The sequence below is a fragment of the Pseudophryne corroboree genome, chromosome 6 (genome assembly GCF_028390025.1).
Source record: "Pseudophryne corroboree isolate aPseCor3 chromosome 6, aPseCor3.hap2, whole genome shotgun sequence".
Lineage (NCBI taxonomy): Eukaryota > Metazoa > Chordata > Amphibia > Anura > Myobatrachidae > Pseudophryne > Pseudophryne corroboree.
The window spans coordinates 813,794,327-813,811,452 of NC_086449.1; the positions used below are offsets into that span (position 1 = coordinate 813,794,327).

At 42.8% G+C, this 17,126-nt stretch overlaps 1 protein-coding gene across 1 annotated transcript in view; it reads right to left on the minus strand.

Annotated features, from left to right (window-relative positions):
• The window catches only part of LOC134934701 (estradiol 17 beta-dehydrogenase 5-like), a 63,363-nt gene that overhangs the window by 17,196 nt on the left and 29,041 nt on the right, over positions 1-17,126 (minus strand). Inside the window, exon 4 of the mRNA XM_063930072.1 lies at positions 36-152. Coding sequence (XP_063786142.1) covers positions 36-152 — 117 coding nt within the window. The remainder of the gene's footprint in view (positions 1-35; positions 153-17,126) is intronic.

Genomic DNA, 17,126 nt, shown 5'->3' on the forward strand with positions numbered 1-17,126 from the left:
TCACAACACGTTTGCGCAGATGTGGAAGAACTGACCATAAATTCTAGAGGGGTGTGGATAAGAAACAGATCCATGTAATCCAGCTGCAGGTCCTTCAGAGATTTTTCAAGAGCTGGACGGACTCGGTCCGGGGTTTGGGAGGTCGACCACAGCTGGAATAAAATATGAGCAATGGAGCATTAATAAATAATTAACCAATGCACAATGTACGGTAACTGGAGCCAACACCAGTAATTAATATAGCCTTAATCAATCAAAAATAATTATTGCCCCTGTTATTTCATCCTAAATAATAATGGCCCCTCAATATTTAAAAAATACAGGCTCAGTCTCAGATGGTGACAACTTTGGAGATGGTTCAATGTACACAAGTTTTGTTTCATGCACAAAATGTAAAATATTGTATAAACGTACCTTCAGGCTGTGTATATTGGGGTTCATTCCGAGTTGGTCGCTCGCTAGCAGATTTTCGCTGCCGTGCAAACGCTAAGCCGCCGCCCTCTGGGAGTGTATATTAGCTTTGCAGAAGTATGAATGCTTTAATCGCAGAACGGCTACGAAAATATTTTGTGCAGTTTTAGAGCAGCTCAAAACCTACTCAGCGCTTGCGATCACTTCAGACCATTTAGTTCCGGATTTGACGTCACAAACACGCCCTGCGTTTTCCCAGCCACGCCTGCGTTTTCCCTTGCACACCTGCGTTTTTCTGAACACTCCCTGAAAACGGTCAGTTGGCACCCAAAAACACCCACTTTATGTCAATCACTCTGCGGTAGCCAGTGCGACTGAAATGCATTGCTAGACCCTGTGTGAAACATCGTTCATTGTAATAGTATGTCACGCATGCGCATTGCGCCGCATGCGCATGCGCAGAAGTGCCATTTTTTAGCCTCATCGCTGTGCAGTGAACAAATGCAGCTAGCGATCAACTCGGAATGACCCCCGTAAGGTGTAAATTGCATTTCATGTTTAGATGGGGGAGCATGGTTTAGGGTCCACCGCTGCTACGGTTGATCTTGCACCCCTCTTTGCACTTCTGCCCTTGATGCATATGCTCCACTATCCCACTGACACAGTAGTTACACAGTCACAGACCGCCACGTCACTGCAGGAGGATGGACGAGCAGGAGGAAACCCAGTCTGCACGTGTGCAGAATGGATTTCCTCTTTAAAAGCCAGGGGTATGCAGCAGAACAGCACGGTTGCATGGGATGAGACCATGTTAGCTAAATCAGCGAGCTACAGCCGCATCCCATGCGACTGTGCCAGTCAAGTGGTTAATATTTGCAGGTGGAGTACAGCTGTTAGTGAGCCCTTGATATCCGTGCATGATGGCACTTGTCAAACTACAAGTTCTTTGCTGGGACCTATAGTCCATCTGTAAGAAAAACTATATTTAATACAATTTTATGATACTATTTCCTTTGCACCCAAAGCCCTGGGGTCAGGTAGAAAAGCCCAGGGCTGGCTGTTGTCGAAGTCGGAAAAAGAAGACAATACAAACCACACACACTGAGCGCTACTCTGTGGTAGCGTAAGGACGCAATTGACGTATATGGATGCAACATGCTTCTTTACCGTACATCATGCATAGAGTCGCACAGCGTGCGTGTTGCAGCGTGGTGGATGTATATATACGGTAAAAGGTGCAATCACTGAGAAACGCCATTAAAGACGCACACAGACACATATTTCATACAACACATAAATTACACATAGACAAAACATGTCCCGCATCAGACATTATAATTGTATTTATATAATAGAGTTTAACATCAGATATATATGTATTATTGGAATGGAACAAGTTAATTATATCATGCTTAGTGTCAAAATGATCAGGAGAATGTGTGAATAGATTTGATAGCTGTGGTTAGATTGTAGCACATTGCAACGATTAGTTATGACCAAATGTATGAATACAAAGGACTCTCTGAGACTTGAAACTGGATTCACAGTCATGACCCTGGGGGCAAACACATGTGCCAGCAAGAAATACAAGGATAGTGGACCACTGCGCTCACCGCGGCTGCAGTTTTGTAGAACCCTGGTGTCACTCAACACCATATATCCTGAACATTAGCTGAAAAATGGGAACTATCAAACTGCGCACAGCTTATAAAAGTGAACATGTCAGTCAATAATGATGATCAGGAGGTTATGGACCAATGTTCCTCTCTTCTTCTATTTTTCCTTCTATTTTTCCTTCTTAATTCCGAGGAATCCCCTTCAAATTTATCGAATGTCCCTTAAAAACAAGGAAAGAACAATATTGTGTAGCAGGTCCTGGATTTGGGTGATTCTCTGAGTTATCTGGTTTGACAGGATGGTTCGTACCATACTCACGTCTGAACGGTGGGATTCACGCACATAAAGGTTTCTTTCTGGAAAAGATTTCTCCTGACTAGAATTAGTCGTGTTCTCTCAAATCCTCGCCAAGTGGTGTCCCAACATGAGAAGTACCGAGGAGAAGAATATCTTAATTAGTGAATACCCCACGGTAGAGTATATTCAGTCAATCACACTATCGACCGGAGAGATGGACTAGCGTACCGTACTCACACTCAAAGTGTATTCAATATACCCATAAAGGTATCTTTAACTGTAATTCATACTCCAACAGATAAAATAAAAAGACGTAGATGGGCAGGCGTACCCCACTTACAATCTTCTATGATGTTGTCTGGCCCGTAGCGGTTTCTTTTTCCACTTTCTTCCCAGGAAGTGGAACTCCACTATCGAATGCTCCCAATCTCGGTATAATGGAAATATATATCGAAAATGGAAGTTTAATAAAAAAGGAGTTTATTGGATTCAAACAATAAAAATATCAGCAATGGGGCAGAAAAAACTCTAATAGGCCAACCAGAAGATGTTAATACCATTCAAAAAAGGTGAAATAGATCCGGATTATCTCACCTCAATAAATGGTAGTCTGGAAGGTCTGTAGGTGATGTCTGTCCCTCACACCAACGCGTTTCGACCAGAGGGTCTTTTTCAAGGTGTGTTATGAGGGAAATTGTACTTCTATTTATACCCCTAAACAGGAAATAGTCATAATGTGGGTGTGGTTAGTCTAAATGACAAACTTTAAAAATTGGGGTCTCTGAAACTTATAATAAATTATTATAGTCATCTAATCTGTCCCTCATATATTTAAGGGACGTCTTTACGAGTTGGAAACGGTTTTAACACCATATTTGCAGTTATAATGCGCTATGCGTTCCACCTGTCCGAGGTGGAACGCACCGCTTCCGCCGGATATCGTGCGTTCCACCTGTCCGAAGTGGAACGCACCGCTTCCGCCGGACGAGTAATCGGAAGTGGCGTGCCAGGAGGATAATATGCGGAAGATGTGCGTTCCACCTATCTGAAGTGGAACGCGCCGCTTCCGCCGGACGAGAGGGGCCGGAAAGAGCGTGTGCTCCACTAGTTCTTGGTGGAACGCACTGAAGCCGGAAATACGGCCCTAGTGGAGCATATATAATGTTTCCACTGTAGTTATATAAAATGCTCGCATGGCGGGGAGAAATGGTAATAGTACCTGAATAAATGGATAAGTTGGGTATATTAGGGGGAATATATAGGGAAAATATAATAAAGTGCATGGTTGGGAATAGTATGACCCCATATGTGATGGTACATCAAATTAGAATACAATGGTTAAAAATTGGACACAAATAAAACTTTGAACATACACAAGAATAATTGGACATGAATAAAATATACATAAAAAATTGGATATACATAAAAGACAATATACACCATATTAATGGTGGGATACAATATTAAATCCTGCACAAAAAAGAGATTTGGAGAGGAGTGTACAGCGCTGAAAAACCCTTAAAATCCGGATAGTGTCTATATATAAAACACAAAAAGGATTATTCTATCCTTTGTACAAAAAAATGGGCAGTAATACAAGCTCTAACAAATAGCTTAGTGGATAATTAGTGAAAAAGCATATGATATAGAGAGCATTAATTAGAGCAGTTGGTAATCGTTATGCAAACTTCTATCCTTTGTACATAAAAATGGGCAGTAATACAAGCTCTAATAAATAGCTTAGTGGATAATTAGTGAAAAAGCATATGATATAGAGAGCATTAATTAGAGCAGTTGGTAATCGTTATGCAAACTTGATATCCAGCTGATTGTCAGTAGTGAGATCGGTTTAAACAGAATCTCTGTTTTTTGCTGTGCTCACTGTGAAACTGACACTCACTTTAAAAAAACCAATACCGTTCACTGAAAGGTATCTTTGTATTCCTTAATCCCATCTGGTGTCATCAGGATTCAGGACTCCAACAGACCAATCACAAATGGATAAAAAGAAGTACCCCTTAGGGAATTTATTCACAAAGACGTAACAAATTTTTCTTTAAAAAAGAAGGAGAACACGGAACGCATACCCGCTCCCAAACAGAGGCTGTGCTTCACCACTGAGATGTCCGGAATATCTCAGTCCGCTGTAACGGCAAACAGCCTCAGGCGTGCGGGTAAGTTGCGGCTCTCTTCTGGATCAGCTCCCACGTCACTACAGCATCAACCGGTTTCGGTCTTGAGAAAGGGGGCGGACCCCCGAAACCGGTTGATGCTGTAGTGACGTGGGAGCTGATCCAGGAGAGAGCCGCAACTTACCCGCACGCCTGAGGCTGTTTGCCGTTACAGCGGACTGAGATATTCCGGACATCTCAGTGGTGAAGCACAGCCTCTGTTTGGGAGCGGGTATGCGTTCCGTGTTCTCCTTCTTTTTTAAAGAAAAATTTGTTACGTCTTTGTGAATAAATTCCCTAAGGGGTACTTCTTTTTATCCATTTGTGATTGGTCTGTTGGAGTCCTGAATCCTGATGACACCAGATGGGATTAAGGAATACAAAGATACCTTTCAGTGAACGGTATTGGTTTTTTTAAAGTGAGTGTCAGTTTCACAGTGAGCACAGCAAAAAACAGAGATTCTGTTTAAACCGATCTCACTACTGACAATCAGCTGGATATCAAGTTTGCATAACGATTACCAACTGCTCTAATTAATGCTCTCTATATCATATGCTTTTTCACTAATTATCCACTAAGCTATTTATTAGAGCTTGTATTACTGCCCAATTTTATGTACAAAGGATAGAAGTTTGCATAACGATTACCAACTGCTCTAATTAATGCTCTCTATATCATATGCTTTTTCACTAATTATCCACTAAGCTATTTGTTAGAGCTTGTATTTAGAGATGAGCGGGTTCGGTTTCTTTGAATCCGAACCCGCACGAACTTCACTTTTTTTTTCACGGGTCCGAGCGACTCGGATCTTCCCGCCTTGCTCGGTTAACCCGAGCGCGCCCGAACGTCATCATGACGCTGTCGGATTCTCGCGAGACTCGGATTCTATATAAGGAGCCGCGCGTCGCCGCCATTTTCACACGTGCATTGAGATTGATAGGGAGAGGACGTGGCTGGCGTCCTCTCCATTTAGATTAGATTTAGAAGAGAGAGAGAGAGAGAGATTGCTGTGATACTGTAGATTAGAAGAGAGTGCAGACAGAGTTTAGTGACTGACGACCACAGTGACCAGTGACCACCAGAGACAGTGCAGTTGTTTGTTTTATTTAATATATCCGTTCTCTGCCTGAAAAAAACGATACACAGTCACACAGTGACTCAGTCTGTGTGCACTGCTCAGCCCAGTGTGCTGCACATCAATGTATTGTATATAAAGCTTATAATTGTGGGGGAGACTGGGGAGCACTGCAGGTTGTTATAGCAGGAGCCAGGAGTACATGATAAATAATATTATATTAAAATTAAACAGTGCACACTTTTGCTGCAGGAGTGCCACTGCCAGTGTGACTAGTGGTGACCAGTGCCTGACCACCAGTATATTAGTAGTATTGTATACTATCTCTTTATCAACCAGTCTATATTAGCAGCAGACACAGTACAGTGCGGTAGTTCACGGCTGTGGCTACCTCTGTGTCGGCACTCGGCAGGCAGTCCGTCCATCCATAATTGTATTATAATATATACCACCTAACCGTGGTTTTTTTTTCATTCTTTATACCGTCGTTATACTAGTTGTTACGAGTATACTACTATCTCTTTATCAACCAGTGTACAGTGCGGTAGTTCACGGCTGTGGCTACCTCTGTGTCGGCACTCGGCAGGCAGTCCGTCCAACCATAATTGTATTATATACCACCTAACCGTGGTTTTTTTTTCATTCTTTATACCGTCGTCATACTAGTTGTTACGAGTATACTACTATCTCTTTATCAACCAGTGTACAGTGCGGTAGTTCACGGCTGTGGCTACCTCTGTGTCGGCACTCGGCAGGCAGTCCGTCCATCCATAATTGTATTATAATATATACCACCTAACCGTGGTTTTTTTTTCATTCTTTATACCGTCGTCATACTAGTTGTTACGAGTATACTACTATCTCTTTATCAACCAGTGTACAGTGCGGTAGTTCACGGCTGTGGCTACCTCTGTGTCGGCACTCGGCAGGCAGTCCGTCCAACCATAATTGTATTATAATATATACCACCTAACCGTGGTTTTTTTTTCATTCTTTATACCGTCGTCATACTAGTTGTTACGAGTATACTACTATCTCTTTATCAACCAGTGTACAGTGCGGTAGTTCACGGCTGTGGCTACCTCTGTGTCGGCACTCGGCAGGCAGTCCGTCCAACCATAATTGTATTATATACCACCTAACCGTGGTTTTTTTTTCATTCTTTATACCGTCGTCATACTAGTTGTTACGAGTATACTACTATCTCTTTATCAACCAGTGTACAGTGCGGTAGTTCACGGCTGTGGCTACCTCTGTGTCGGCACTCGGCAGGCAGTCCGTCCAACCATAATTGTATTATAATATATACCACCTAACCGTGGTTTTTTTTTCATTCTTTATACCGTCGTCATACTAGTTGTTACGAGTATACTACTATCTCTTTATCAACCAGTGTACAGTGCGGTAGTTCACGGCTGTGGCTACCTCTGTGTCGGCACTCGGCAGGCAGTCCGTCCATCCATAATTGTATTATAATATATACCACCTAACCGTGGTTTTTTTTTTCATTCTTTATACCGTCGTCATACTAGTTGTTACGAGTATACTACTATCTCTTTATCAACCAGTGTACAGTGCGGTAGTTCACGGCTGTGGCTACCTCTGTGTCGGCACTCGGCAGGCAGTCCGTCCAACCATAATTGTATTATAATATATACCACCTAACCGTGGTTTTTTTTTCATTCTTTATACCGTCGTCATACTAGTTGTTACGAGTATACTACTATCTCTTTATCAACCAGTGTACAGTGCGGTAGTTCACGGCTGTGGCTACCTCTGTGTCGGCACTCGGCAGGCAGTCCGTCCAACCATAATTGTATTATAATATATACCACCTAACCGTGGTTTTTTTTTCATTCTTTATACCGTCGTCATACTAGTTGTTACGAGTATACTACTATCTCTTTATCAACCAGTGTACAGTGCGGTAGTTCACGGCTGTGGCTACCTCTGTGTCGGCACTCGGCAGGCAGTCCGTCCATCCATAATTGTATTATATACCACCTAACCGTGGTTTTTTTATACCACCTAACCGTGGCAGTCCGTCCATAATTGTATACTAGTATCCAATCCATCCATCTCCATTGTTTACCTGAGGTGCCTTTTAGTTCTGCCTATAAAATATGGAGAACAAAAAAGTTGAGGTTCCAAAATTAGGGAAAGATCAAGATCCACTTCCACCTCGTGCTGAAGCTGCTGCCACTAGTCATGGCCGAGACGATGAAATGCCAGCAACGTCGTCTGCCAAGGCCGATGCCCAATGTCATAGTACAGAGCATGTCAAATCCAAAACACCAAATATCAGAAAAAAAAGGACTCCAAAACCTAAAATAAAATTGTCGGAGGAGAAGCGTAAACTTGCCAATATGCCATTTACCACACGGAGTGGCAAGGAACGGCTGAGGCCCTGGCCTATGTTCATGGCTAGTGGTTCAGCTTCACATGAGGATGGAAGCACTCAGCCTCTCGCTAGAAAACTGAAAAGACTCAAGCTGGCAAAAGCACCGCAAAGAACTGTGCGTTCTTTGAAATCCCAAATCCACAAGGAGAGTCCAATTGTGTCGGTTGCGATGCCTGACCTTCCCAACACTGGACGTGAAGAGCATGCGCCTTCCACCATTTGCACGCCCCCTGCAAGTGCTGGAAGGAGCACCCGCAGTCCAGTTCCTGATAGTCAGATTGAAGATGTCAGTGTTGAAGTACACCAGGATGAGGAGGATATGGGTGTTGCTGGCGCTGGGGAGGAAATTGACCAGGAGGATTCTGATGGTGAGGTGGTTTGTTTAAGTCAGGCACCCGGGGAGACACCTGTTGTCCGTGGGAGGAATATGGCCGTTGACATGCCAGGTGAAAATACCAAAAAAATCAGCTCTTCGGTGTGGAGGTATTTCACCAGAAATGCGGACAACAGGTGTCAAGCCGTGTGTTCCCTTTGTCAAGCTGTAATAAGTAGGGGTAAGGACGTTAACCACCTCGGAACATCCTCCCTTATACGTCACCTGCAGCGCATTCATAATAAGTCAGTGACAAGTTCAAAAACTTTGGGTGACAGCGGAAGCAGTCCACTGACCAGTAAATCCCTTCCTCTTGTAACCAAGCTCACGCAAACCACCCCACCAACTCCCTCAGTGTCAATTTCCTCCTTCCCCAGGAATGCCAATAGTCCTGCAGGCCATGTCACTGGCAAGTCTGACGAGTCCTCTCCTGCCTGGGATTCCTCCGATGCATCCTTGCGTGTAACGCCTACTGCTGCTGGCGCTGCTGTTGTTGCCGCTGGGAGTCGATGGTCATCCCAGAGGGGAAGTCGTAAGCCCACTTGTACTACTTCCAGTAAGCAATTGACTGTTCAACAGTCCTTTGCGAGGAAGATGAAATATCACAGCAGTCATCCTACTGCAAAGCGGATAACTGAGTCCTTGACAACTATGTTGGTGTTAGACGTGCGTCCGGTATCCGCCGTTAGTTCACAGGGAACTAGACAATTTATTGAGGCAGTGTGCCCCCGTTACCAAATACCATCTAGGTTCCACTTCTCTAGGCAGGCGATACCGAGAATGTACACGGACGTCAGAAAAAGACTCACCAGTGTCCTAAAAAATGCAGTTGTACCCAATGTCCACTTAACCACGGACATGTGGACAAGTGGAGCAGGGCAGGGTCAGGACTATATGACTGTGACAGCCCACTGGGTAGATGTATGGACTCCCGCCGCAAGAACAGCAGCGGCGGCACCAGTAGCAGCATCTCGCAAACGCCAACTCTTTCCTAGGCAGGCTACGCTTTGTATCACCGCTTTCCAGAATACGCACACAGCTGAAAACCTCTTACGGCAACTGAGGAAGATCATCGCGGAATGGCTTACCCCAATTGGACTCTCCTGTGGATTTGTGGCATCGGACAACGCCAGCAATATTGTGTGTGCATTAAATATGGGCAAATTCCAGCACGTCCCATGTTTTGCACATACCTTGAATTTGGTGGTGCAGAATTTTTTAAAAAACGACAGGGGCGTGCAAGAGATGCTGTCGGTGGCCAGAAAAATTGCGGGACACTTTCGGCGTACAGGCACCACGTACAGAAGACTGGAGCACCACCAAAAACTACTGAACCTGCCCTGCCATCATCTGAAGCAAGAAGTGGTAACGAGGTGGAATTCAACCCTCTATATGCTTCAGAGGTTGGAGGAGCAGCAAAAGGCCATTCAAGCCTATACAATTGAGCACGATATAGGAGATGGAATGCACCTGTCTCAAGTGCAGTGGAGAATGATTTCAACGTTGTGCAAGGTTCTGATGCCCTTTGAACTTGCCACACGTGAAGTCAGTTCAGACACTGCCAGCCTGAGTCAGGTCATTCCCCTCATCAGGCTTTTGCAGAAGAAGCTGGAGGCATTGAAGAAGGAGCTAACACGGAGCGATTCCGCTAGGCATGTGGGACTTGTGGATGCAGCCCTTAATTCGCTTAACAAGGATTCACGGGTGGTCAATCTGTTGAAATCAGAGCACTACATTTTGGCCACCGTGCTCGATCCTAGATTTAAAGCCTACCTTGGATCTCTCTTTCCGGCAGACACAGGTCTGCTGGGGTTGAAAGACCTGCTGGTGACAAAATTGTCAAGTCAAGCGGAACGCGACCTGTCAACATCTCCTCCTTCACATTCTCCCGCAACTGGGGGTGCGAGGAAAAGGCTCAGAATTCCGAGCCCACCCGCTGGCGGTGATGCAGGGCAGTCTGGAGCGACTGCTGATGCTGACATCTGGTCCGGACTGAAGGACCTGACAACGATTACGGACATGTCGTCTACTGTCACTGCATATGATTCTCTCAACATTGATAGAATGGTGGAGGATTATATGAGTGACCGCATCCAAGTAGGCACGTCACACAGTCCGTACTTATACTGGCAGGAAAAAGAGGCAATTTGGAGGCCCTTGCACAAACTGGCTTTATTCTACCTAAGTTGCCCTCCCACAAGTGTGTACTCCGAAAGAGTGTTTAGTGCCGCCGCTCACCTTGTCAGCAATCGGCGTACGAGGTTACATCCAGAAAATGTGGAGAAGATGATGTTCATTAAAATGAATTATAATCAATTCCTCCGCGGAGACATTGACCAGCAGCAATTGCCTCCACAAAGTACACAGGGAGCTGAGATGGTGGATTCCAGTGGGGACGAATTGATAATCTGTGAGGAGGGGGATGTACACGGTGATATATCGGAGGGTGAAGATGAGGTGGACATCTTGCCTCTGTAGAGCCAGTTTGTGCAAGGAGAGATTAATTGCTTCTTTTTTGGGGGGGGTCCAAACCAACCCGTCATATCAGTCACAGTCGTGTGGCAGACCCTGTCACTGAAATGATGGGTTGGTTAAAGTGTGCATGTCCTGTTTTGTTTATACAACATAAGGGTGGGTGGGAGGGCCCAAGGATAATTCCATCTTGCACCTCTTTTTTCTTTTCTTTTTCTTTGCATCATGTGCTGATTGGGGAGGGTTTTTTGGAAGGGACATCCTGCGTGACACTGCAGTGCCACTCCTAGATGTGCCCGGTGTTTGTGTCGGCCACTAGGGTCGCTAATCTTACTCACACAGTCAGCTACCTCATTGCGCCTCTTTTTTTCTTTGCGTCATGTGCTGTTTGGGGAGGGTTTTTTGGAAGGGCCATCCTGCGTGACACTGCAGTGCCACTCCTAGATGGGCCCGGTGTTTGTGTCGGCCACTAGGGTCGCTAATCTTACTCACACAGCTACCTCATTGCGCCTCTTTTTTTCTTTGCGTCATGTGCTGTTTGGGGAGGGTTTTTTGGAAGGGACATCCTGCGTGACACTGCAGTGCCACTCCTAGATGGGCCCGGTGTTTGTGTCGGCCACTAGGGTCGCTTATCTTACTCACACAGCGACCTCGGTGCAAATTTTAGGACTAAAAATAATATTGTGAGGTGTGAGGTATTCAGAATAGACTGAAAATGAGTGTAAATTATGGTTTTTGAGGTTAATAATACTTTGGGATCAAAATGACCCCCAAATTCTATGATTTAAGCTGTTTTTTAGTGTTTTTGGAAAAAAACACCCGAATCCAAAACACACCCGAATCCGACAAAAATAATTCGGTGAGGTTTTGCCAAAACGCGTTCGAACCCAAAACACGGCCGCGGAACCGAACCCAAAACCAAAACACAAAACCCGAAAAATTTCAGGCGCTCATCTCTACTTGTATTACTGCCCATTTTTTTGTACAAAGGATAGAATAATCCTTTTTGTGTTTTATATATAGACACTATCCGGATTTTAAAAGTTTTTTTAGCGCTGTACACTCCTCTCCAAATCTCTTTTTTGTGCAGTGTTAACTACAGGTGTTGGTGTATACCTGGGATTGGAGTTGAGCAGCTGATTACCAGCGCTGTGAGGGGGAATAATTTCTGTTTTCAATATTAAATCCTGCATTACTCGAATTTAAGGTATAACAATACTCGATAATGAATTAAAATAAGAACAAATATGAAAAAATGAAGAAATATGAATAAATCTTATACGTGCATAACCAAAAGAGAATCTGCCTATGGGAAGGGATTATGTATAAAGAATACCCTCTTTTTGACTCATTTATATCCCAATCTTTTTAACGGAATAAATGGGTCTACATGGGTACCCTAATCTCTCTAATTTTCTACAAGAACCATTTGATCTCAAAATCCAGGTTCATTCCTCTTGGTTGTAAGGTTCCCAGGTTAAAGATGGACCGCATTTCTGTCCTTGCAAGTCTCTCTTCAATGTCCGTACTTCTCCAATTCCTTGGAGCCAGTTGTATTCCACAGAATAGGGCAATCTCAGAAGGTTTGCACATGTGGTCTTTCTTAAAATGCGCTGAGATTCCATGGGTTTCCACCCCTTTCTTAATATTTCTAAGGTGTTCACTCATCCTTTCTTTTAATTTCCGTGTGGTCCTTCCAACATATTGTTTCTTGCACGTACATTGAACCAGATATATGACATTCTTGCTGTCGCAGGTGATAAAGTCCTTGATCTCAAAGGTTTTATTATTGGATGTGGATGTGTATTGGGTAATGGTAGAATTTTTACTTTTACAACTCCTACACATTTGGCACATACCACATCTGTAGAATCCCTTTGAGTGAATAGTCCTTAGGGTTTTTGGTCCTTCAACCACACTGTTGACCACCTTTTTTCTGATATTGTCTGCTTTCCGGTAGACAAAATGTGGTTTTTCTGTTAGATATTCCTTTACGATGGGATCATGGAGTAGAAGGCCCCAGTTTTTCTTGATGATCTGTTCCACCTCCTTATACTGACTATTAAATTTGGTTATGAACACAATCTTGTTTTCTTCTTTCTTCTTGTTCCTATTCTTTTTTGTAGGTTTCAGCATCATGTTTCTGTCAGTTGTTTCATATTCCTGATAGGGTTCCTCAAGTCGTGTCCTACCATAACCCTTTCCCTCAAACTGTTTCATGAGGGTCTCTCCTTGATCTTTGTAGTCATCCAACTTGGAGCAATTTTTTCGTAATCGGTGGAACTGACTTTTCGGGACTGAGGCGAGCCAATTAGGGTGATGGTTACTAGAAGAAGGGATATAGGAATTACAATCCGTAGGTTTAATGTATGTATGTGTATTCAATTGATTATCCTCAATGAATATTGATAGGTCCAAAAAATGGACAGATTCTTGACTGTTCTCAAAGGTTAGATGGATATTCTTGCTGTTGTTGTTAAGATGTTCACAAAAGACGTTTAGGCTATCTGAATCTCCTTTCCAGATGAAGAGGATATCGTCGATGTATCTCTTCCATAGCACCAGGTTCACCCCGAATTCATGGCCACTGTATACAGAATTTTCCTCCCAGTGTGCCATAAACAAATTTGCGTAACTTGGGGCAAACCTGGTGCCCATCGCTGTACCATGTTGCTGTAAATAGTAAGTCTCGTTGAACCAAAAGAAGTTGTTCAGAAGAATGAATCGTATACTTTCAATGATGAATGTTTTATAATCCCCCACCATCTGTTCCTTTTCCAAAAACGATGTGATGGCATCTAGGCCATGTTGATGATCAATCACCGTGTATAGGGAGGTCACGTCAGCAGTTACCAGATGATAATCCGGTTGCCATTTGATGGATTCCAGTGCCACAATGACATCCCTAGAGTCCCTTAGATAGGAGGGCGTTTTTTGTACTAATGGTTGTAATACATGATCGACATACATGGACAAATTTGAAGTTATGGAATTGGTTCCTGCGACAATGGGTCTCCCTGGTGGATGGTCCTGATCTTTATGGATCTTGGGTAGAGTGTAGATAACTGGTATTGATGGATGGGAAATGATGATGAACTTCTTCTCCGTTTCAGTGATGATGTTTTTCCGTACATATTTATCAACATGGTCTGACATCCTTTTACTAATATTCTCCGATGGATTATTTCTTAATTTTTTGTATGTTTTGCCATCTTCTAATTGCCGTTCAATCTCCTTTTTGTAGTCATCTAGGTTTTGAATGACCACTGCACCTCCTTTATCCGCAGGTTTGATAACGATCAACTTGTTTTCCTCTAAACCTCTCAAAACTTCTTTCTCTTTTTTGGTCATATTGTGATGAAATTTCTTCTTAAATTCCGTATTTTCCAAATCCTTCTTCACCATTTTTTCGAAACTTTCAATGTAACACCCTTTTTTAAACGTGGGATAAAATACAGACTTCGGTTTGAAAGCAGTTGTGGAAGTGGTTGGTTCATTTTCTCTTTGTTCTTGATCATGGAAGAATTTTTTTAGGGTGAGTTTCCTGATGAAGCGCTGGAGGTCAATGTATACCTCAAATCTATCAAGATTACTTGAGGGTGCATATTTTAGGCCCTTTTTCAGAACATCTTCTTCCTCTCTTGTAAGGGCATGGCTACTAAGGTTGTAAATTTTGGTGAATTCTTCATGTTTTTTCTCGATAACTGTGGTCTCATTGTTCATTCTTTTCATCCTCCTAATCCTATTATGTGATATTTGATGTCTTTTGGAGGAATTCAATCCCCTACGGCCTCGTCTGGTTATCTTCGATTTCTGTTTGATCTTGCCTGATCTAAAAAAATCTCGTCGTCTTCTTCATGGACCGAGGGTTGATATCTCCTTGATGGTCTATTCCATCTCCTATCTCTGGTCGTCTCATCTCTCTGATCCCTATTCCTCATTCTGTTATCCCGAAAAGACCTTCTTTCTTCTTCCCAATTTCTCCTGTAGTCATATCCATCGCTATTTCTGTGGCCTTCTTCTCTTGATTTATCATCATATCTTGTACCCCAGTGGGATGTTCTTCGTCCTACCTCTCTCAATGGTTGTTTCCTCCATTCTATGTCTGCTGACGGTTTTCTCCCTCGGGAGTATTGTTCTTTTCTTTGTGAGAAGATGTTATTTTGACGGAATCCCACCCCCTGATTTTTCCTATTGGGTTCTCTTCCTCCAAAGAAATAATTTTCTTTTTTTGTAATTCGATGTTGGGTTCCATCTTTAAAATCATTTAGATCCCTAGTATACTTCTTTTTCTTCCTTTGCATGAGATCTTTTTCACTATCAGCAATTTTCTTAACTATATCTTTCTCCATTTCTTTAAAGTCCTGTAGATCCTGAAATGGTTCCACTGACGATTTTAGTGAGTCTATTTCTGTCTCTAATTCTTTAAGTTCTTTTCCTCTTTCCCGAACGATTAGTCTCATGAGGGACATAGAACATGTGTCTATGATCCTCAACCATTCTTCCTCGAAGATTTGGGATCTGTTGGAGAAGGTGGGCATTTTATCTATTCTAAGGCCTCTGGGGATAATTTCCTCTGCTAGGTACCTTTCTAAGGAGATGACTTCCCACCAAATTCTACCTTCTTTGAGTAAGGCTGTCTCTAATTTGGACATGATACCTTCTAAGTCTTCGTCTGCTAGATCAACCGAATCTTGTCGGTTATTAAACAATTCCTCATATTTATCCTTACGGAAATTCCTGTGAGCAAACATACTGAAATGGGGCAGCTGTGATCTACTAAAAGAGTGAAATATAAATTGTACAAGAAATACAAGGATAGTGGACCACTGCGCTCACCGCGGCTGCAGTTTTGTAGAACCCTGGTGTCACTCAACACCATATATCCTGAACATTAGCTGAAAAATGGGAACTATCAAACTGCGCACAGCTTATAAAAGTGAATATGTCAGTCAATAATGATGATCAGGAGGTTATGGACCAATGTTCCTCTCTTCTTCTATTTTTCCTTCTATTTTTCCTTCTTAATTCCGAGGAATCCCCTTCAAATTTATCGAATGTCCCTCAAAAACAAGGAAAGAACAATATTGTGTAGCAGGTCCTGGATTTGAGTGATTCTCTGAGTTATCTGGTTTGACAGGATGGTTCGTACCGTACTCACGTCTGAACGGTGGGATTCACGCACATAAAGGTTTCTTTCTGGAAAAGATTTCTCCTGACTAGAATTAGTCGTGTTCTCTCAAATCCTCGCCAAGTGGTGTCCCAACATGAGAAGTACCGAGGAGAAGAATATCTTAATTAGTGAATACCCCACGGTAGAGTATATTCAGTCAATCACACTATCGACCGGAGAGATGGACTAGCGTACCGTACTCACGCTCAAAGTGTATTCAATATACCCATAAAGGTATCTTTAACTGTAATTCATACTCCAACAGATAAAATAAAAAGACGTAGATGGGCAGGCGTACCCCACTTACAATCTTCTATGATGTTGTCTGGCCCGTAGCGGTTTCTTTTTCTACTTTCTTCCCAGGAAGTGGAACTCCACTATCGAATGCTCCCAATCTCGGTATAATGGAAATATATATCGAAAATGGAAGTTTAATAAAAAAGGAGTTTATTGGATTCAAACAATAAAAATATCAGCAATGGGGCAGAAAAAAACTCTAATAGGCCAACCAGAAGATGTTAATACCATTCAAAAAAGGTGAAATAGATCCGGATTATCTCACCTCAATAAATGGTAGCAACATAGGACAAAAGCCCTCACACTGACCTATGAGCCGTTGAGTTCTTGAGAGGTCTGGCCTCTGGACCAATGGAAGGAGACCAAAACCAACAGACTGTTAACTCCCACTGTTTTGATATAGGCAATTTTCTAAGATATAGTTAGTTAGTTAGTTAGTTAGTTGCTTGCTGAGAGAGAGATGGAGACGACTGTGCATTGAGCAATAGGGTGAAGTATGCTGGCTGTAACTGATTCTAATGTAACTGCTTCTTGTGTAATTGTAACTCTGTAACCATATTTACACATGTTATACTTAATGATATACTGTATATATGTTATTTTGTATTCATACCCTTTTAATATCAAATACATATATATCTCTGAGCATTGGACCTCAGTATACCGTGTGTGACTGTTTTCTCTGAAGGGATGTAATGTTACGACGTACAGCGCACTTTTATCTTATATGGTAATAAGATGTGCCTTGTGTCCGCAATATATACTGTCGAAGTCAAAAATATTACATACAGAAAACATACAAACTCCAAACAGATGAGTCGCCGTTCACGCGAATACA